Source organism: Myxine glutinosa, chromosome 14, assembly GCF_964187855.1.
Source record: "Myxine glutinosa chromosome 14, kmMyxGlut1.1, whole genome shotgun sequence".
Lineage (NCBI taxonomy): Eukaryota > Metazoa > Chordata > Myxini > Myxiniformes > Myxinidae > Myxine > Myxine glutinosa.
Window position 1 is genome coordinate 55,067,342 of NC_136274.1, and position 22,678 is coordinate 55,090,019.

At 45.6% G+C, this 22,678-nt stretch overlaps 3 protein-coding genes across 12 annotated transcripts in view; 1 reads left to right on the forward strand and 2 right to left on the reverse strand.

Annotated features, from left to right (window-relative positions):
- LOC137439794 (ralBP1-associated Eps domain-containing protein 1) overlaps positions 1–244 on the reverse strand; it is a 35,736-nt gene extending 35,492 nt beyond the window's left edge. For all 4 annotated transcript variants that reach the window (XM_068135891.2, XM_068135889.2, XM_068135890.2 and 1 more), the window contains exon 1: positions 1–244. In XM_068135891.2, the coding sequence (XP_067991992.2) occupies positions 1–153 (153 nt within the window). In that variant the 5' untranslated portion in view covers positions 154–244.
- LOC137439796 (histone-binding protein RBBP4) lies at positions 173–18,271 on the forward strand. Of its 6 annotated transcripts, XM_078768512.1 has the most exons (13): positions 173–301; positions 9,064–9,192; positions 10,400–10,547; positions 13,352–13,497; positions 13,632–13,805; positions 14,505–14,620; positions 15,089–15,249; positions 15,696–15,822; positions 16,086–16,163; positions 16,677–16,753; positions 17,527–17,584; positions 17,741–17,851; positions 17,949–18,271. In XM_078768512.1, exons 2-13 carry the CDS (start codon positions 9,165–9,167, stop codon positions 18,012–18,014), a joined length of 1,290 nt encoding a protein of 429 aa, XP_078624638.1. In that variant the 5' UTR covers positions 173–301; positions 9,064–9,164; the 3' UTR covers positions 18,015–18,271. The 6 variants fall into 6 exon arrangements, with proteins under 6 accessions (XP_078624638.1, XP_067991997.1, XP_067991998.1 ...); XM_068135896.2 differs by lacking the exon at positions 173–301 and having other exon boundaries at positions 9,061–9,192; XM_068135897.2 differs by lacking the exons at positions 173–301; positions 9,064–9,192 and adding an exon at positions 9,777–9,920.
- The window catches only part of LOC137439795 (alpha-taxilin-like), a 24,124-nt gene continuing 19,465 nt past the window's right edge, over positions 18,020–22,678 (reverse strand). For both annotated transcript variants that reach the window (XM_068135893.2, XM_078768511.1), the window contains one exon: positions 18,020–18,782. In XM_068135893.2, the coding sequence (XP_067991994.1) occupies positions 18,534–18,782 (249 nt within the window). In that variant the 3' untranslated portion in view covers positions 18,020–18,533. The remainder of the gene's footprint in view (positions 18,783–22,678) is intronic.

Here is a 22,678-nt window from a genome sequence, read left to right on the forward strand (position 1 = left end):
CTGCATCAACACATCGTTAGGAAGCTGGGCCGCTCGGAAAAGTTCCGCCACTTTGGAACCTGCAGCGAGTTTCTTGGTACTTTCCACGTCGCAGAAGGCGAACAGCTCAGCATAGCACTTCTGCTCCGCCTCGTTCAGCGTCAGGCCCTCCATGGCTCCCCCCTCGCACGATGGGCACTCGCAGTCACAACGAGGCGCTTCGGCACGCACGAAACCTCATCACCGACTCGAAGGAAAACGTGCGGCCTCGGAAACTTACAGCTTCCACCCCTCACCCGGAACACCTCGACCAGATAAACAGGCAAGCTCGCTCACTCACACGACGCCCTCGCAGCCATTTTGCCCGGCCGTAAGCGTTGGCGTACCCCGACGGGATCGGCGAGCGCGACGACGTCACCGTGACGTCATTGCGCACGCGTGTGGAATGTCCTAAATGTCGTTTTTTACACGCACGCACGTTTTGGTAAACGTTCTAATGTTGCATCACGGTCTTCTCTGTGTTCAACCCGAAAGTTAACGTGAAGATGGTCTTTCTATTCAACTCAGGGTTATTCAACACGGGAAAAGGGCCATGATCTGCATTATATAGTCTATAGAGTAGGTATCGGTACCAGGACTCAGAGAATAAAAGAGGTTGGTGTTGGAAAAGGAATGAAAAGGGGGAGAAGGTGGCATTAAAGGGGTCTAGGGATTGGTATACGCTATACTGTAGGTATGGAAAAGTATAGTGCTGTATAGTATAGCTAAAGGTATAGGTATATAGAATAGGTAAAGGCATAAGTAGAGGTAGCCTATAAGTACAGTAATAAGTATAGGTACAGCCGTACAGGTATAGTTACAGGAATAGGTTTATTATAGGTATATGTATAGTAATAAGTATAGGTATCGGTATAGTTACAGGAATAGGTATATTATAGGTATAATATAGGTATAGGTAAAAATAATAAAGGGATAGGTATAGCTATAGGTATAATAATAATAATAATAATAATTCATTTATTTTGTATAGCGCTTTTCAAGAAGCCCAAAGGCGCTTTGACAGAGTGGAAAACATAATGCATAACAAAACATGAAAACAACAATTGCAAAAAGACAAGAATCAATAGGGAAATATTTAAAGCAAAAGGAGGGAGAAGGAGAAGTGATAGTCAGGGGTTAAATGCTGTGGGTTGAATGTTGAATGCAGTGCTGAACAGGTGGGTCTTGAGTGATGTTTTGAATGTGGTGAGTGAGGAGGAGTCTCTGATGGTGTGAGGTAGTGAGTTCCAGAGGGTGGGAGCAGCGATGGAGAAGGCCCTGTCCCCCCAGGATCTGAATTTGGTCCGGATGGGGGGGGGTCAGGAGGTTGGTACCAGCAGAGCGGAGGTTGCGGGTGGGAGTGTGTCTGGAGAGGAGGTCAGCCAGGTAGGATGGGGCCAGGTTATGGAGGGCTTTGTAGGTCAAGAGGAGGATTTTGTACTGGATTCTCTGGGAGATGGGGAGCCAGTGAAGCTTGTAAAGGATGGGGGTGATGTGGTCACGGGTCCGGAAATGGGTGAGTAGACGGGCAGCGGAGTTCTGAATGTATTGGAGTTTATTGGTGATTGTTGAGGGTGAACCATAGAGGAGGCTATTGCAGTAGTCCAGACGGGAGGTGATGAAGGCGTGGATGAGGGTTTCTGCAGCCGTGGAGGAGAGGGATGAGCGGAGACGGGCGATGTTTTTCAGGTGAAAGAAGGCTGTCTTTGTGATCTGTTTAGTGTATTTGTCGAAGGAGAGGGTTTGGTCAAAGATGACGCCAAGATTCCGGATGAGAGGGGAGGTGGATACTGGGATACCGTCGATGTTGAGGGCAAAGTTATGGGTGGATTTTGTGAGCGTTTTTGGGCCAATGATGATTATTTCAGATTTATCACAGTTAAGTTTGAGGAAGTTGATTTGAAGCCAGGATTTTATTTCAGAGATGCAGTTTGTCAGGATAGAGTGGGTGTCGGTGGAGACGGACTTGGTGGAGATGAAAAGCTGGATGTCATCGGCGAAGCAGTGGAATTGGAGACCATGATGGCGGATTAAGTGACCGAGGGGGGACAGGTAAAGGATGAAGAGGAGGGGGCCAAGAACTGAACCTTGGGGGACACCTTGGGGGAGGGGAGCAGTGGGGGATTTGCAGTTATTGATGGAGATGAACTGGCGTCTGTCAGAGAGGTATGATTTAATCCAAGAGAGGGCAGTGCCGGTAACGTTAAAGGTGGATTCAAGTCGGGTGAGGAGGATGGTGTGATCGATGGTGTCAAAGGCAGCGCTGAGGTCGAGGAGGACGAGAATGTTGAGGTTGCCAGCGTCAGAGGAGAGGAGAAGGTCGTTGGTGATTTTGAGGAGAGCAGTTTCAGTACTGTGGTTGGAGCGGAATCCGGATTGGAATGTTTCATACAGGTTATTGGCAGAGAGGTGATGTTTGAGTTGAGCGGCTACAGCGCGTTCCAAAACTTTTGACAGAAAGGGTAGGTTCGAGATGGGTCTGAAGTTATTTAGGGTGTCAGGGTTTAGACCAGGTTTTTTTAGAATGGGGGTAACAGCAGCAATTTTGAGGGATGGTGGGATGATGCCTGTAGACAGGGAGGAGTTTATTGTTGTAATGATAAGTGGAGAGAGAGCAGGGAGGGAGGCCTTGACAAAGCTGGAGGGGATGGGGTCAAGAGTGCAGGTGGCAGTTTTCATTCCTATGAGGAGTTCAGAGAGGTCAGTAGGGGAGACCGGGGAGAATTGAGACAGGGGAAGGCAGGATAAGGGGGGGCAGGTGGTTGGAGGGGGAGGGGGAGCGGCGGTGGTCAAGCTGTTGTAGATGTTGTCAATTTTGCGTTGGAAGAAAGAAAGGAAGGAGATGCAGTTGTCTACTGTGAATGACTGGGTGGTGGTGTCCAGGGGGCGGAGGAGTTTGTTTATTGTCGAGAAGAGTGCTTTTGGGTTTCCGGAGCCAGAGTGGATAATTTGAGAGTAGTAGGCGGAGCGGGCGTGGGAGAGGGCATCTTTGTAGTGTTGTAGGTGGTCCTTGTAGGCTTGGGAGTGAACTGTGAGACCTGTTTTATTGCGGAGTCTTTCAAGTTGGCGAGCACGAGTTTTCATCAGGCGGAGTTCAGGGGTAAACCAGGGAGCAGAATGGGTGAAAGAAACTGTTTTGGTTTTTACAGGCGCAAGCTGGTCAAGGCAGGAGGAGAGAGCGTGGTTGTAGTAGTCAGTGAGGTCGGAAGGGGTGTGGAGGTCAACGAAGGGAGAAGTGGACATTTTTTCAGAGAGGGTGGATGAGAATGAGGTAGGTGAAAGAGCGTTTAGCTTACGGAAGTTGATAGTGCGATAATGTCTTGGTGTTGGGGTGGGGATGTTGATGGTCATAGTGATGGCTAAGTGGTCAGAGAGGGTGAGGTCGGAGCCAGAGAGATGGTGCAAAATTAATCCAGTGGAGCAGACAAGGTCCAAAATGTGACCACGGATATGCGTAGGAAAGTTGACATGTTGAGTGAGGTTAAAGCAGGTGAGTAAATCAGTGAAGTCAGTGGTTATTGTGGAGTCAGTGGAGTCCATGTGGATATTGAAATCACCAAGGAGGAGGATTGAGGGGGAGAGGGAACATAGCTGGGTCAGAAAGTAGGAGAAGTCAGACAGGAATAATGGGTGTGGTTTGGGAGGGCGGTAGACGACAGTCATGACTGACTGCGTGCGACCAGAGAGTTTAAAAGCCAGGTGTTCAAAGGATGAGGATGAGGCGATGGGGATGAGGCTGGTCCTGATGTCTTGACGGTGGATAACGGCAATTCCACCACCTCGGCCCTCCGAGCGTGGTTTATTGACGTAGGAATATCCATTGGGTGTGGTGAGGTTGAGCGTGTAGTAGTCCAGTGGTTGTTGCCAGGTTTCGGTGAGACAGAGAAAGTCCAGTTTGTTATCCAGGATGTATTCGTTCAGGATGAGGCATTTGTTGTTGAGGGACCGGGTGTTGAACAGGGTGAGCTTGATGTTGTTTTGAACAGCAGGGATGAATTCAGGTGATTTAGGTATAAATAAAAAACTAAAGGTATAGGTATAGGTATAAATAATAAAGAATAGGTATAGGTATAAATAATAAAGTATAGGTATAGGTATAAATGATAAAGTATAGGTATAGGTATAAATAATAAAGTATAGCTATAGGTATAAATAATAAACTAAAGGTATAGGTATAGGTATAAATAATAAAGTATAGGTATAGGTATAAATAATAAACTAAAGGTATAGGTATAGGTATAAATAATAAAGTATAGGTATAGGTATAAATATTAACGGTATGGGTATAGCTATAGGTATAAATAATAAAGGTATAGGTGTAGGTATAGGTATAAATAATGAAGGTATAGGTATAGTTATACTTATAGTTATATTTCATGCCATATAGCCGCTTCTGGCAGCCGTCAGCGATAGAAAGCACACACAATCTATCTATAAACTATAATTTTGGGGACGCTACTCTGCACGTAGTGTGAAATTTCTGTACACTGGTACTCATTCTCGTACATTGGTGCTCATTCTCGTACATTGGTACTCATTCCCATACACTGGTACTCATTCCCGTACACTGGTACTCATTCCCGTACACTGGTACTCATTCCCGTACACTGGTACTCATTCTCGTGCACTGGTACTCATTCTCGTACATTGGTACTCATTCCCGTACACTGGTACTCATTCCCGTACATTGGTACTCATTCTCGTACACTGGTACTCATTCTCGTACATTGGTGCTCATTCTCGTACATTGGTACTCATTCCCGTACACTGGTACTCATTCCCGTACACTGGTACTCATTCCCGTACACTGGTACTCATTCCCGTACACAGGTACTCATTCTCGTACACTGGTACTCATTCCCGTACACTGGTACTCATTCCCATACACTGGTACTCATTCTCGTGCACTGGTACTCATTCCCGTACACTGGTACTCATTCCCGTACACTAGTACTCATTCCCGTACACTAGTACTCATTCCCGTACACTGGTACTCATTCCCGTACACTGGTACTCATTCTCGTCCATTGGTACTCATTCCCGTACACTGGCACTCATTCCCGTACATTGGTACTCATTCTCGTACACTGGTACTCATTCTCGTACATTGGTACTCATTCCCGTACACTGGTACTCATTCCCATACACTGGTACTCATTCTCGTGCACTGGTACTCATTCCCGTACACTGGTACTCATTCCCGTACACTAGTACTCATTCCCGTACACTAGTACTCATTCCCGTACACTGGTACTCATTCCCGTACACTGGTACTCATTCTCGTCCATTGGTACTCATTCTCGTGCACTGGTACTCATTCCCGTACACTGGTACTCATTCCCGTACACTAGTACTCATTCCCGTACACTAGTACTCATTCCCGTACACTGGTACTCATTCCCGTACACTGGTACTCATTCTCGTCCATTGGTACTCATTCTCGTACACTGGTACTCATTCTCGTACATTGGTACTCATTCCCGTACACTAGTACTCATTCTCGTACACTGGTACTCATTCCCGTACACTAGTACTCATTCCCGTACACTAGTACTCATTCCCGTACACTAGTACTCATTCCCGTACACTGGTACTCATTCCCGTACACTAGTACTCATTCCCGTACACTAGTACTCATTCCCGTACACTGGTACTCATTCCCGTACACTAGTACTCATTCCCGTACACTAGTACTCATTCCCGTACACTAGTACTCATTCCCGTACACTAGTACTCATTCTCGTACACTGGTACTCATTCCCGTACACTAGTACTCATTCCCGTACACTAGTACTCATTCCCGTACACTGGTACTCATTCCCGTACACTGGTACTCATTCCCGTACACTAGTACTCATTCTCGTACACTGGTACTCATTCCCGTACATTGGTACTCATTCTCGTACACTGGTACTCATTGCCGTACACTGGTACTCATTCTCGTACACTGGTACTCATTCCCGTACACTGGTACTCATTCCCGTACACTGGTACTCATTCCCGTACACTGGTACTCATTCTCGTACACTGGTACTCATTCCCGTACACTGGTACTCATTCCCGTACACTGGTACTCATTCCCGTACACTGGTACTCATTCCCGTACACTAGTACTCATTCTCGTGCACTGGTACTCATTCCCGTACATTGGTACTCATTCCCGTACACTGGTACTCATTCCCGTACACTGGTACTCATTATCGTGCACTGGTACTCATTCCCGTACACTGGTACTCATTCTCGTGCACTGGTACTCATTCCCGTACACTGGTACTCATTATCGTGCACTGGTACTCATTCCCGTACACTGGTACTCATTCCCGTACACTGGTACTCATTCCCGTACACTGGTACTCATTCCCGTACACTGGGACTCATTCTCGTACACTGGTACTCATTCCCGTACACTGGTACTCATTCCCGTACACTGGTACTCATTCTCGTACACTGGTACTCATTCCCGTACACTGGTACTCATTCCCGTACACTGGTACTCATTCTCGTACACTGGTACTCATTCCCGTACACTGGTACTCATTCCCGTACACTGGTACTCATTCCCGTACACTGGTACTCATTCCCGTACACTGGTACTCTTTCCCGTACACTGGTACTCATTCCCGTACACTGGTACTCATTCCCGTACACTGGTACTCATTCCCGTACACTGGTACTCATTCCCGTACACTGGTACTCATTCCCGTACACTGGTTCTCATTCCCGTACACTGGTACTCATTCCCGTACACTGGTACTCATTCCCGTACACTAGTACTCATTCCCGTACACTGGTACTCATTCCCGTACACTGGTACTCATTCCCGTACACTGGTACTCATTCCCGTACACTGGTACTCATTCTCGTACACTGGTACTCATTGCCGTACACTGGTACTCATTCTCGTACACTGGTACTCATTCCCGTACATTGGTACTCATTCCCGTACACTGGTACTCATTCCCGTACACTGGTACTCATTCCCGTACACTGGTACTCATTCTCGTACACTGGTACTCATTGCCGTACACTGGTACTCATTCTCGTACACTGGTACTCATTCCCGTACACTGGTACTCATTCCCGTACACTGGTACTCATTCCCGTACACTGGTACTCATTCCCGTACACAGGTACTCATTCCCGTACACTGGTACTCATTCCCGTACACTGGGACTCATTCCCGTACACAGGTACTCATTCCCGTACACTGGTACTCATTCCCGTACACAGGTACTCATTCCCGTACACTGGTACTCATTCCCGTACACTGGTACTCATTCCCGTACACTGGTACTCATTCCCGTACACAGGTACTCATTCCCGTACACTGGTACTCATTCCCGTACACAGGTACTCATTCCCGTACACTGGTACTCATTCCCGTACACTGGTACTCATTCCCGTACACAGGTACTCATTCCCGTACACAGGTACTCATTCACGTACACAGGTACTCATTCCCGTACACTGGTACTCATTCCCGTACACTGGTACTCATTCCCGTACACTGGTACTCATTCCCGTACACAGGTACTCATTCCCGTACACAGGTACTCATTCACGTACACAGGTACTCATTCCCGTACACTGGTACTCATTCCCGTACACTGGTACTCATTCCCGTACATTGGTACTCATTCTCGTACACTGGTACTCATTCCCGTACACTGGTACTCATTCCCGTACATTGGTACTCATTCCCGTACACTGGTACTCATTGCCGTACACTGGTACTCATTCTCGTACACTGGTACTCATTCCCGTACATTGGTACTCATTCCCGTATACTGGTACTCATTCCCGTATACTGGTACTCATTCCCGTACACTGGTACTCATTCTCGTACACTGGTACTCATTCTCGTACACTGGTACTCATTGCCGTACACTGGTACTCATTCTCGTACACTGGTACTCATTCCCGTACATTGGTACTCATTCCCGTACACTGGTACTCATTCCCGTACATTGGTACTCATTCCCGTATACTGGTACTCATTCCCGTACACTGGTACTCATTCCCGTACACTGGTACTCATTCCCGTACACTGGTACTCATTCCCGTACACTGGTACTCATTCCCGTACACTGGTACTCATTCCCGTACACTGGTACTCATTCCCGTACATTGGTACTCATTCCCGTACACTGGTACTCATTCCCGTACATTGGTACTCATTCCCGTATACTGGTACTCATTCCCGTACACTGGTACTCATTCCCGTACACTGGTACTCATTCCCGTACACTGGTACTCATTCCCGTACACTGGTACTCATTCCCGTACACTGGTACTCATTCCCGTACACTGGTACTCATTCCCGTACACTGGTACTCATTCCCGTACACTGGTACTCATTCCCGTATACTGGTACTCATTCCCGTACACTGGTACTCATTCCCGTACACTGGTACTCATTCCCGTACACTGGTACTCATTCCCGTACACTGGTACTCATTCCCGTACACTGGTACTCATTCCCGTACACTGGTACTCATTCCCGTACACTGGTACTCATTCCCGTACACTGGTACTCATTCCCGTACACAGGTACTCATTCCCGTACACAGGTACTCATTCCCGTACACAGGTACTCATTCACGTACACTCGTTTCGCCGACCTAGAAAGGACGACAGTCCGAATCAACCCGGTGTTCATTTAACGCAGCCCGGGATTCGAACCCAGCACCCAGGACCCTGGCTAGGACCCCAAGCGCTCCACCCGAAACTTCAACCGAACCAAATTATGAATGACGTATGAAGGATCGACCTTGCTCACAGACCCTGATTGGTTGATTGGTCATCCCGTGGACGTGGAAGGAACAATAATTGGGAAATTCTTTGAAGACATTTTGATAATTATATTTTATTTATATGATAAAATAGAGGCTTTGTTTACGTTTTCTGTTCATATGAAATGTAGGAACAGGTAACAAACAGTACAGGTAGGTATCCTTGTCAACACCACCTGCTGCCCTCTGGCGGGTTGCCTCTCCACGAGGCAGGTAATTTCTGATCCTGATTCTTTTTCTTTTTTTTCTGAAGGCCAGGATTACATTCCATAAGAAGAGAAAGGAAGATTTGCTTCTTGAGAATAAAGAAGAGAGAATACAAAACTGTTGGGGGAGGTGCGGAAAGTGGTGAAAATGATCGGATGGAGACAGAGACCGCCAGGTGAGAAAATCAGGCCAAATGCTAATTACGATTCCGGAATGCAAACTCGTGTCGCCGTCAAGTCGAAGTTGTTGCACTTGATCCAGGATTCTTCGGTTTTCCTGCCGCTCTTGATCATATCCTTTTGGGTACGGGACTCGTCCTTCGTGCAGTTTTCCATGTTGCAAATTCAAGCTGCTTTATAGTTGTACTCTCTACCTGCGCTGTCTTTTCTGCACTTACTCTTGAAAAGTTTGACTCGGTCTCCTCATGTACATTCGGCTGAAGAAATTATTCTCTGGAATGTTATCAAAACTTCTGGAATAACTGTAGCCTATTAACTCTTTTTGTTCTGTCTTTTCTGTGTTCGTTTCGGCCGTCTTAATGTTGTACTAACTAATTATACAACGGGCGGTGTATAGGCTGAACAAAATTACATGTTCTACTGGGTTAATTTTAATATTTCCTTTCGGACTGGTGGTTCATCAAATGAATAAGTCCCAGTTTTACAAAGCTGCTGCGCGGTGTAAATCTTATCCGAGAAACGATTTCTGAAATCTCGCGTGAAAATTAAAACATTTTGGGTTAGAAAATCAGCGAGCGTCATATCCGGAGATGGTGAGGAACTTCTTGCTCTGCGCATGCGTGGGTTCGGATTTCCCGCGCGGCTCGTGCTCGCTCGCTCGCGGACGCACAAAAGGCTCTTCCTCTCTTGTTTCGCGCGCGCGCGGCCATGACTGATAAGGAAGGTGCGAAGCGCCGTGGCCGCCGGCAGCTCTCGGATTCGACCCGCGGTTTGATCCCGACCGGGTGTTTCGTGTTATATATATATATATATATATATACATATATATTTATTTCTTTTCCCCTCCCTCCAAACAAAATGGAAGGGGTGCTGGTGGGGAGGGCGGGGGGAGGTTTATGCCGACGTTGCGGGCCCGAAACCCTCATGGCCGACGGCGGCGCAACGTGTGACGCGATGGCGACTTCGATTTCTCTTTAAATGTGTCGTTTCTGTGACTTTTTATGCATCTTTCACCTCAGTATTTCCTTGACTTGACGTGAATTTGTGCGACTTTGTGTATGACCAATGGCAGACTTTTTAATTTATTTAATCTGTCCCTGAGGGTTCCAGGTTAGAGTTCAGTTGGGTTTGGAACCCGGCGATGGCTCTAGGGCCATCGATAGGTTTTAATTTCCGTTTCCCTCGGCTCATGCTGACTTGCAGCAGCTCTGGACGATGCAGTAGAAGAGCGTGTCATAAATGAAGAGTACAAGATATGGAAGAAGAACACGCCGTTCCTGTACGACCTGGTCATGACCCATGCGTTAGAATGGCCTAGTCTGACCGTGCAATGGCTCCCGGACGTGAGCAGGTGATCTTTTGCTTTGTTTTGCCTTTTTTTTTTAAATAATTGTAATATTTATTGATTAGGGTAAGGTGTGCAAAATGTTCATGTAATTTTACGAGTCCACCCGACAGGAAGAGGTCATGTTGTCTCTCGGGAGGGTTAGGGGGGTATATAGATTGCAGTAGATCTAGGCTCGGTCCTCAACGTCAAGTTCACTGCAGCGACTGTTTCAAAAGGTAATCGCACGCGTTTGTGGTTTATATATATTTTACTTCCGGTCTGGGTGCCCCACCCCGACCGCACCACCCACGATGAGCTATTTATACACATTAACAGGGCGTTTGTCCAAGGACGAAAAACCCCTTAGGGAGAGGGGACATTGTCAATGTTAATTACCTCCGGCACCAAAGGTGGATAGAGGTTATGGTTTCACACCAGTCTGTCTTTGTGAACAAGAGATCTCAAAAAGTTGTGGACAGATTCGGATGAAACTTTGTGGACAGGTTGGGTGTGTGACGAGGACTAATCAATTCAATTTTGGTGAAGATCTGAATATGGATCAGAATTATTTAATTTTCTAAATGATTCTTTACCATTGAGTGATAGGGCTAAAGCCAGCATTTTGCAGGATATCACAAAAAGTTGTGGATGAGTTGGTTAAGCGACAAGAACAAGCTGATTAGTTTTTGGGCCAGGTCCGAATCCAGATCCGGCCCATCGGTGGATAGAAAGCGTAAACTGTTCAGCCTGGCGGAGGAAGGTGCTCTACTGTGTGCCGTTCCAGTATTGTTTTGTAATAATAATATTATGCTATTATCATTTGTGTAGTTATTTTTGGTATCGGAAGCCGCCTTGGAAAAATCCCCGCAAGTGACAGATTTCGTCCAGGGCGGAACCTCCTTGGGGAGAGAATGAGGGGAGGGATGAAGTCTCTACAATCGCCATCATGTGACCCTTAGTCCTCCTGTCAAGTTTGGTCGAGATTGGAGATAATGTATCGCAGTCAAAAGGCCGGACACCAAATTGCATATTTTTGTATGAATACTGTCGCTATTTGGCCTCCCTTTTTTTTCTTTTTTTCTTTCTTTTTTTGTATACAAAGTCAAGGCTCGTTTAAGAGCTAACGCATTAAACACAAAAAAACAGACATAAAACATAAAATTAAGGGAGTGGGAGACAAGAGGGGTAGAGAGAGGGAAACTCACAAACACAACAGTAGAGAGCAGGGACATCGGGAGATCTATGGATCTACACACACATGCATACATACACTGTCTCTGCCGTGCCTGTGGGTGTCTGTCTGCCAAGCCGGTCTGTCTGTGTCTTCTGTCTCTGTTGCGCCGGTCTGTGTCTGTGTCTGCCGTGCGAGTCTGTGTATGTCTCTCGATCCGTGCCAGTCTGTGTCTGTCTCTGCCGCGCCAAGCGAACAACACTCAGCCTTCCATGCACACATCTCCCATCCAAGCACAAACAATTTCATTGTATTTTCTCCACCGAAGTTGTTAAATAGAAGTTGTCAAATTGACATTCAATTCACCTTTTGGCTTGCCACTCCATGGTACAATGGTCGGTTGTACAAGACATGCGTATCGATTTTCTTCTACTTTTATCTGAACATTGTGCCTCGTTCCACAATTCACACAACGTTGATCGTCCTTCCAAAAAAAATAACCTTCATCACAATTAAAGTCGATGGAATTGGTAATGGCAAAAATCAAGAAGCTGATGTTTGTGTCGCTAACCTTTCATCTGAGCAAAAGAGCTGCTGCTTGTGCTACCTGTCCCACCAACGCTGCCGAATGCAGTAACACGAATGCAAGTAACACTAGTTATTCATTCAACACTACTGAATGAATAGTCGTGTCTAGTGACGTTCCCTCACACCACAACCTATTGTGAAACTACAACCCAATCTCGGAGATAAACTAGAACAGCACTCGGTAGAGTGCAGACCCCTGCCCGGCTGAACAGTTTGTTTGGTATTTCATGGATAGGCCAGATCTGCATCCGGATCTTCACCAAAATCTAATCGGTTTGTCCTTGTCAAACACCCAACATGTCCACCAAATCCGTCCCTAACATTTTTGAGATATCCTGCTCATAGACAGACAGGTGTGAAAACAACCTCTATTCACCTTCAGTGGTGGAATTGGTGAATATACCTCGTCAAATCTGCTAAAACACGCAGTTTGGAAGATCTTTTGAAAACGCACCACCCACTGGTATCGATGTCCTGCACGGCACCGGCCACTGCTTGGTGTTGCTTTCTTCTACGTTTTTCTGAATTGTACCTGTTCTTCAATGGAGGCCGGTATGATGGCCTTGGAGGTAAATGCTCGCCTACAAGCATCTAGCCTGGGTTTGAATCCCGACACAGCTGTAAACTGTAATCCTGGTGTTTCACAGGCGGAGTGATCCATCAACGTGCGTGCCGAGTTAACTTGGGCGTCCCGTCTGCCAGCATTAGTTGGTGGACGTTAAACATCCCAGGGTGTCCTTCTCAAAAAGTAGGTGAGCTATCACCGGAACCTTGAACAAATTACAAATTCTTGCCCGAACTGCTTATTTTGTCGAATGTCAGGCCTGACCAGCTGGTTCGTGAAAGACTTTGGCAATAACTCTGCCCAGCCGACCCCATGAGGATGTGGGAGTAATTGTGGCCATTAAAGAAAAAGACGATGCTTCTTCTCAACAATTTTGCCGATGGAAAATGGCGAACGAGCCCCATCAACCTCACTTTGGCAAACCGATGTAGACCGATCAACATAGACCTCCTTGATAGTGATCCATTGCCTGACGTGCTTTTGCGTCACCGTTGCTGTTTGCAGGCCCGAGGGTAAAAATTACACAGTGCATCGACTCATCCTCGGAACGCACACGTCCGACGAACAAAACCATCTGGTCATCGCCAGCGTACAGCTCCCGAGCGATGATGCGCAGTTCGATGCTTCGCACTACGATAGCGAGAAGGGCGGTGAGTCGCCACCCTCGAGCCGTGCTCATTGGTTACCGCAATGTGTTTATAATGCACGTGTCTAAACCTAAAGCGTTCAGTATTCGAATTACGATTGTCTGACTACAGCTTCCGTGATATTGTCTATCGGACAGAGTTTGGAGGTTTTGGCTCTGTCGGCACCAAAATTGAAGTGGAGATCAAGATAAACCACGAGGGTGAAGTCAACAGAGCACGGTACATGCCACAAAACGCGTACATAATTGCCACCAAGACGCCGACAAGCGAGGTCCTCGTGTTCGACTACACCAAACACCCGTCAACACCCGGTAAGACTTCGTCCTTGACCTCCGATTTTTATGCGTTGCTCGCTTTGCTTCCTCGAGTACCTGTGAAAGCAATCAAGATTGAATGAGAATGCGGGAGGTTAACTACTTGTACACCTCGAATTTAGAGAGAGAGAGAGATAGAGATATATATATATAGAGATAGAGATAGATATAGATAGATAGATATAGAGAGAGATCGATAGAGATAGATAGATAGAGAGAGAGAGAGAGATAGAGATAGATATATATATATAGAGAGATAGATATATATAGAGAGATATATATAGAGAGATAGATATATATAGAGAGAGAGATAGAGATAGATATAGATAGATAGATATAGAGAGAGATCGATAGAGAGAGAGAGATAGATAGATATATATAGAGAGATAGATATATATAGAGAGATAGATATATATAGAGAGATATATATAGAGAGAGATATATATAGAGAGAGAGATAGAGATAGATATAGATAGATAGATATAGAGAGAGATCGATAGAGATAGATAGATAGAGAGAGAGAGAGAGATAGATAGATATATATAGAGAGATAGATATATATAGAGAGATAGATAGATAGAGATAGATAGAGAGATATAGAGAGAGAGATAGATATAGATAGATAGAGAGATAGATAGAGATATAGATGGATCGAGAGATAGAGATGGATGCTGAGCCGGAAACATGTGCTCGCAGACCCGAGTGGAGAATGCAATCCCGACCTACGGTTGCGTGGACACCAGAAGGAAGGCTACGGCTTGTCCTGGAACCCCAACCAGAGCGGACACCTGCTGAGTGCATCGGACGATCACGTGTGTTGCCTTTTTATATTTCGTGACTGAGGAAGTTTCCTGCACTGTGAAATACTTTAGGCCTGGGAACACATGGAGGCATTTGTGTGTTGGCTTTGCCGACCGACAACATCTTTCGACTTGAGATTTGCATTATTTATTTATTTGGCCTTTTTAAAATGTTGTGTTTAATTTGCTTGCCTCGTCGAGCTCTTTTGGAGGAGTCAAAATGTAAGATTCCAGCTGTGCTACCTGGGATAGTTTTATGAGCCCAAGCAACTTGTCCTTTCCTGAACTGCAGAGGAACTCGTGGTTGGTTTGTCGGAATAATTAGGCCGCAGCTGCCTCGGCGTTTGAGGAACATGCTGGACATTGAGCTTGCAGCCATGAGGCGCGCACTCGGCCTACGATCCCAACAAGGCCGCACCGATTGTTCATGTCGTCGCCCCTTCTTTCTTCCCCGTGACCGTTCTCCGATGCCGGTTGCAGACCGTATGCCTGTGGGACATTGGGATGGCGCCACGAGAAGGCAAGATCGTGGATGCCAAGACCATCTTCACGGGACACACGGCAGTTGTCGAGGACGTCAGTTGGCACCTGCTGCACGAATCCTTATTTGGTTCTGTTGCTGACGATCAGAAGCTGATGATGTAAGCATCTGCATTTTGCTGGAAGTCGGGCTGTTAGGTTTAGGGATATTGATCACAATGTAACTTTGCCTCTGTCTATCCAGAGATCCGTTGTGGACCTTTGAGGGAATTTGTTGAGTAATATTGGCAACAAATGTAATCCGATGAGTGTGAGAAATCGTGACAAAAGTATGTGTCGGAGTTCGATCCTATCTTTGTGAAGGGTTCGAGGATGGAGTTCCGCTGTTTTATGCAGAGCGGTGTGCTCGCTGCTTGGATATGTGGCATCATCACTTGAGCTGCCATGGATACCTGTTTGTTGTTCCAAGCCATGTTGGTTGTTCCTTGATCTCGTGGGTTGATGACTTTTGCAGAGGTAGTCGTCCAGCTACTGTGTAATAGACTATTTGGATAGCTCCCTGGTTGCTTTGTCCCCAACAAGGCATTTCCTTCTCTGCGATCTGCAGCTGGGACACTCGCTCCAACAACATCTCGAAGCCCAGCCACTCCGTGGATGCTCACACAGCTGAAGTCAACTGCCTTTCCTTCAATCCCTACAGCGAGTTCATCTTAGCTACAGGCTCTGCTGACCAGGTGAGTTTTAACCTGGCTACTACTACCCAGTGGAGACTAATCCGCATTGGTCGATTTATCTGGGATGACGCACATTAACATGATTGCTTCCTAATTTTATGTGGAACAGAAACCATGCTGGGGTAACTACCTTGATTGCCAATAATGCCATCACCAAATACCTTGATTGTCAACCCATGCCAACATGAATTGGGTTGTTTTTTGTTTTTCTGAACATCCATTTCCCACCCACTCCATGCCAATCATTCCTGCTCTGTATGCAGACGGTCGCTCTCTGGGATCTGAGAAACTTGAAACTGAAGCTGCATTCCTTTGAGTCTCACCGGGATGAAATATTCCAGGTAATCCGTTTGGAGTGATTGCACAACTCATTCCTACCAAACCAATTTTGTATGATTTGAAATAAGTGACCCCCAAAGACCAATTCCTCCCATTGCCGTTTCGTCTCAGAATTTAATGCAATTTATCTTCGGATTGAACATCAATTTTGTTTGATTCAGGTGCCCATTCCATTTGTGCAAAAACATGGCAGGGATGTAATTGGCCTCACCCACAGGGAGAAGGCCCTATTGTAATTGCTGGGCTTGCCTGAAGGGATGTCATTGTTGGGCTAGGCCATGTTGTTGCCTTCTGCAGATGGGATAGGTAGTTGACGTCGTTTGCCTCTTCCGAAGGAACAGGGCATTGACGTCACGGCAAGGTCAAGAGGGACAAGTTATTGTAATGGATCGGGTGTGCATGTGATGTGCAGAAATAGTTTTTAAAACTTTGACATTATACAAATTATCATTTTCTTTGCAACCTGAATTGTTTGTCTGTGTGCGTGTTGGTGTCTGTGACGGTGCCATCAACAGGTTCAGTGGTCTCCACACAACGAAACCATCCTAGCATCGAGTGGTACTGACCGCAGGCTTAACGTGTGGGATCTAAGGTATGTTTGCTTCATTGAAGCCAAATATTGAACCATGACTCGAGAGCCATTTTAAGACTGTAGTTAAAGCCGGCTGTCCTGTTTGCTTGTGATGTGTGGGGATGGGGGAGGTGAGGTGTTGAAATTGTGCAATTACTTCCTCTGCGCACCAAGACGTGCAAAGTCTTGGAATTCGTTTTTGTGGAAATAGAGGCCATTTACATAATGAAAGTATTGGGGGGGGAGGGTGTCGTGGGAGGAGGTATAAGCTGAAAGAGAAGACTGGGAGGGGTGGGATGGAGGTACAAGCTGAAAGATAGGAGCGGATGGACGGAGTTTAAATGTGAAAGGCAGGAGAGAGGGAGGAGTACACAAGTGTGATTATAATTCTCGAGGTATGGTTTGAATTGCATCATTTTCTAATACTTCTGGTATTAGTGACCAGATTGTTTGATGGTTGTTGTTTGATGTTGATGTTGATGTTGATGTTTGATGGTTGTTGTTGATGCAGACCAGTGGTTGTTTAAAATTCACCAATGCAGCCAATCGGCAAGGTTTATGGGCTTGTGCTGCAGCTGTCGTTCGAATCATTACATGTCTCGGGTTAGTTGCAGAAAGAGCTGCAGATGGAATTTTCCACACTAGAAAGTGAGCCTAAGCTCAAGGTGAGATTCCTAAGGTGTGGGGGGGGAATTGGAATGTGTAAGTTAGACATGACATGGTGTTGTAGCTTTTCTTCATGCTCTGCCAGTGTTCTGCTGCTGCCCTAGCTTATTAACCTTTCCTGTTTGCAGCAAAATCGGAGAGGAGCAGTCGGCCGAGGACATGGAAGATGGACCACCTGAGCTCTTGGTGTGTTTTTTTTATTTTTTATTTTTTGGTATACAAGATCGAGGCTCGTGAAAGAGCAAAATAAGGATTTGGCTAAACTTAAGTGTTACAGGATTTGGCTAAAATTGGTGACGGTGGTTGAGGTTGCCTGGTAAATTGAGTTGCTGTACCTGTCAGTTTGTGCACGGAGGTCACACGGCCAAGATTTCAGACTTTTCCTGGAACCCCAACGAACCCTGGGTGATCTGCTCGGTTTCCGAAGATAACATCATGCAAGTGTGGCAGATGGTAAGGAGGCAGTGCTGTCCGCGCCCCCTCTGCAAGTCTGTCTAAATATTTGTGCACTGACCTTTGGAAAATCTATCCCCCTTGCTTTCATGTACAGGCTGAAAACATATACAACGACGAAGACACAGAAGCGGGCGCGGCCGAAGTCGAAGCAAAGGCCTGAACAAGAAGATTGAATTTGTTTTTATTCATTCATATAAATAACAAACATTGGTTTTCCTCCTTTTTCCACAACACGTGTTAGCTTGGTAGCATTTTTGAATTTCACTTTTGTAAACCTTCCCGCAGCAGCCAGGGACCTCCGTTTGCTGTGTTGTTTGTTCACTTTATGCTGTAAATGTTTGTCTTGATGCTCTGCAAATCAAGCCACCTAAGTGTTGTTGGTGCTTCCAGCCAAATAAAGGAAACTTATACAATTGCCCTGCTGGTGTAATCTGTGCTCTTGCTGTCGACCGCGACACCATATTTACCTGTCTTTGCTGCGTTGAGACATGTCGGAGATGGTTAAATTGAATGATGGTGTTAAATCTTTAAAATTATACCCGGGGGGGGCGGAGGGGTGAAGGCGATTAAGTGAGCTAACCATTAGTCTGGGGTTCGACATGGCTTAAGTAACTTTTCTCAAGTCTCACTACCGATGTAACCAAAGCAGGGCAAACAACACCCAAAGCATTAACACCACTCATTGACAGCACTGCCCCAGCTCTTCTCCAGGAGGACCGTCCGTGTGTGCTGCGACGTTTGGCTCGTTTAATTGCCTGGTGTCGAGCGTGGCCGTGGCAACCTCTCCTGCTGGTTGCTGTGGCATTGTCAAATCCCGCTGAAGCTGCTTGTTCAGCTCGTTGCGTTCGTTCTGGAGTGCACGGCACAGTTTCTCCAGCCGCTGGATCTTCTGCTGCAGGGCGGCTTTTTCTCCTTCGTGCTTTGTTTTCTGCCAAGAGCACAAACATGGTCAAGTTTTGTCACGACTTATTTTCATGGTCACCTGGCTTATTTAATGAAGTGGCTTCATAATAGGATCATTACACTGGACAGAAGCACTTTTTTTGCACCAAAGAACATGGGCTAAAATTTTATTATTTTTTAACAAAAATATTTTTAATCTTGTGGATTTTTAGAAAATAGCCATTTTGAATGTGTCAAGACAAAATCATAGCACGTCAAATAGATGTAATGGTAATTAAGACATTATCAATGACATGACACTTCCAATATAAGGTGCAGCGAAGCAAATATCACGATTTCATTATTTAACCACAAGCAACACTGAGTACAATACTATAATGTACCATTAATTATATATGTGTATATATAATACACACCATGACCAAAAGCATGCGGACACCCCTTCTAATTAGTGGATTCGGCTATTTCAGCCACACCCATTGCTGGCAGGTATATATAATCAAGCACACAGCCATACAATCTCCATAGACAACCATTGGCAGTAGAATGGGCTGTACTGAAGAGCTCAGTGACTTTCAACATCATAGTATGCCACCTTTCCAACAAGTCAGTTCATCAAATTTCTGCCCTGCTAGAGCTGCCCTGGTCAACTAAGTGCTGTTATTGTGAAGTGGAAACGTCTCAGAGCAACAACAGCTCAACCACGAAGTGGTAGGCCATACAAGCTCAGAATGGGACCACCGAGTGCTGAAGTGCATAGCGTGTAAAAATCGTCTGTCCTCGATTGCAACACACTACCGAGTTCCAAACTGCCTCTGGAAGCAACATCAACACAACTGTTCGTTGGGAGCTTCATGAAATGGGTTTCCATGGCCGAACAGCCGCACACAAGCTTAAGATCACCATGCGCAATGCCAAGCGTCGGCTGGAGTGGTGTAAAGATTGCCACCATTGGATTCTGGAGCAGTGGAAATGCGTTCGCTGGAGTGATGAATCACACCACCATCTGGCAGTCCGGCAGGCGAATCTGGGTTTGATGGATGCCAGGAGAACAACTGCCTGAATGCATAGTGCCAACTGTAAAGTTTGGTGGAGGAGGAATAATGGTCTGGGGCTGTATTTCATGGTTTGGGCTAGGTTCCAGTGAAGTTCCTTGGTTCCAGTGAAGGGAAATCTTAACACAACAGCATACAATGACATTCTAGATTGTGTGATTCCAACTTTGTGGCAACAGTATGGGGAAGGACCTTTCCTGTTTCAGCATGACAATGGCCTCGTGCACAAAGCGTGGTCCATGCAGAAATCGTTTGTCGAGATCGGTGTAGAAGAATATGACTGGCCTGCACAGAGCCCTGACCTCAACCTCATCAAACACCTTTGGGATGAATTGGAATGCGGTTTGCGAGCCAGGCCTAATTGCCCAACATCAGTGCCCGACCTCACTAATGCTCGTGGCTGAATTGAAGCAAATACCCACAGCGATGTTCCAACATCTAGTGGAAAACCTTCCCAGAAGGGTGGAGGCTGTTCGAGCAGCAAAGGGGGGACCAACTCCATATTAATGCCCATGATTTTGGAATGAGATGTTCGGGTGTCCACATACTTTTGGTCATGTAGTATATATTTAATACACACACACACACACACACACAATTAAATCCCAGTTTATGTCAGGGATGCATTCCAGAAAGGTGCAACGAATATCGAAACAATGTAAATCAACAATTTCTCTCAATTGATGGAAACGCACCTCTGCCCCCTTATTCCAACTTAAAATGTTATTCCGGGTTTGTTTGTTTTTTTTGTTGGTCAATAACAGTTATATTCAAATACGCAAATAAAAACAATTACCACATATTTAAATAAAATAAATAACATTTTAGATTTTGAATTTTTCTTACTTTCGGTACCTCTTCCAGAAGTAGTTGAACCAGCCCCGACTAGATGATATGCACTGCAGCCGGAAGCTAGCTTAATAACCCCGCAACATCCATTAGAGGAATAACATGTCATTTCACTTCAGGTAACACTTTTCCACCATCTCCTTGCTACTCTACAGTGCAGTACATTTCTTTACGAGCGATGCAAAGTCGTTCGTGCACACGGTAGGTGGAGGTAAAGGCTGAGGCGACGGACATTGAGAGAGGCCCGATGCTGTCAGTGAAGTGTGGGTTTGGGCGACGCAAATCAAAGCGGTATTGATGAAGTGACGACATAAAAGGGCAAGACGAAATTGTGGGTTTTTTGTTTTGGGTTTTTTTGTATACCGAATCGAGGCTCGTGTAAGAGCTAACACATTGAACATAACAACATGCACAGACACAAAAATACAATGAAGGGAGCGGGAGACAAGAGGGGGAGGGAAAGGGAAGCACACAAGCACAACAGTAGAGAACAAGTCGGTAGCTCTGTGGAAGGGGAAGGGCTTGGGAGGAGGGAGGGCTTACACGGTATAAAGCAAATTAACCAGACTAGAAATTTCACTCGGAATTTCAGGAAAGAAGTTGAGGATTGAAAGAGGTGGATTTGGGGTGTTTTAAAGGAGGTAGAAAATGTCAAGGTTTTAGATGGGGGAAGATAAGAGATGGTGGTGAACAGCTGTTTTAAAGACCTGGAGGGAGGAGTGGGATTGAAGAGAGTGAGGGAGTTTGTTCCAGAGGTGGGAGAAAAGAGGAATGAAAGGGTGAAGGTGAGCAGAGTCTTGATTTTGGCAGTTTCACCAGAAGAGGGTTGCTGGCAGATCTTGTGCGACCTGTAGGTATATTTGGGGGACAGACTGACAGAGCCCAGAGAGAGCTGGGGGAGCAAGGCCGGAGAGGAGTTGGTAGAAGACAGAAAGACCACCAACCTGCCTGCGGTGAGTGAGAAAGGCCCTCAGAATCAGCTTCATCGCGGGAGATTTTACTGTTTACATAATTAACCCGCCCACCTCGCAGCAGAAGGGGTTTTCTAATAGCTTCAATCTGCCCACTCCATAACTTTTTACCATTTGAGCTTTTGTTTTTCAAAAAACCTTTAAGAATACAGAGAATACTAATTCCCAATTTTATCAAAATTTCCAAGGGCAATGTTGATCAGTAGAAATAGGCCTTATTACCCCATCTGCCACTTTGCACATACAGCAGGATTTTGTAATGTCTGTTTATTACTTGCAAAATCGAAGATTTTTCAAGTATATTGGTTGGTCTTGTGCGTTATTCTGTCTGTTTGTAGGTCAGTCGCCTACGGGTCACAATTTTCAATCAAACTTCACGAAACTTCACCAAGTTGTAGAGGTCATCACAATTGACTATTGATTTTGAGGTCGAATTTCTAAAATCGCCATTTTTAATCCAATTGACTTGAAAATTGAACAGCATTTCCACATTGTCACTAAATTGGAAAACCAACTCTTTTTGAGGTCAAAAGGTCAAAGGTGAAATTTCCAAAATCATTTTTCATCTGAAAAACCATCAATTTTCATCGGATCGACTTGAAAATAGAACAGCATTTGCATATTGCCTCACTGAATTGGTAAACCAACTATTTTAAGGTCAAAGGTCAACTCTAGGTCAAACTTCTAAAATAATCACTTTTCATCCTATTGACCTGAGCTTTGATGAAAATCGTCAATTTTGATTTTTATGAAATGGACAATTTACTGGATCAATTGCAACCTTTTTTTCTGGGGAGGGGGGAGGGGGGAGGGGGGTGGATTTTGCAAGTATCGTGCTCTGCATGACGTCTTCTTGTTTTTTTTTTTGCCATTTGAGCTTTTCTCAAATTTTCACCAAACCCTTATTTTATCAACATAGGAAGAAAACCAATTCATAAATGATGCAATTTTTTTTTTGTCAGGTTTAGTTGGAGTACAAAGCAGATCCGGATGGACTTTGGATTTTGGAAATGCTTTATCGTTGTTTGTTTTGGGAGTAATTGTTG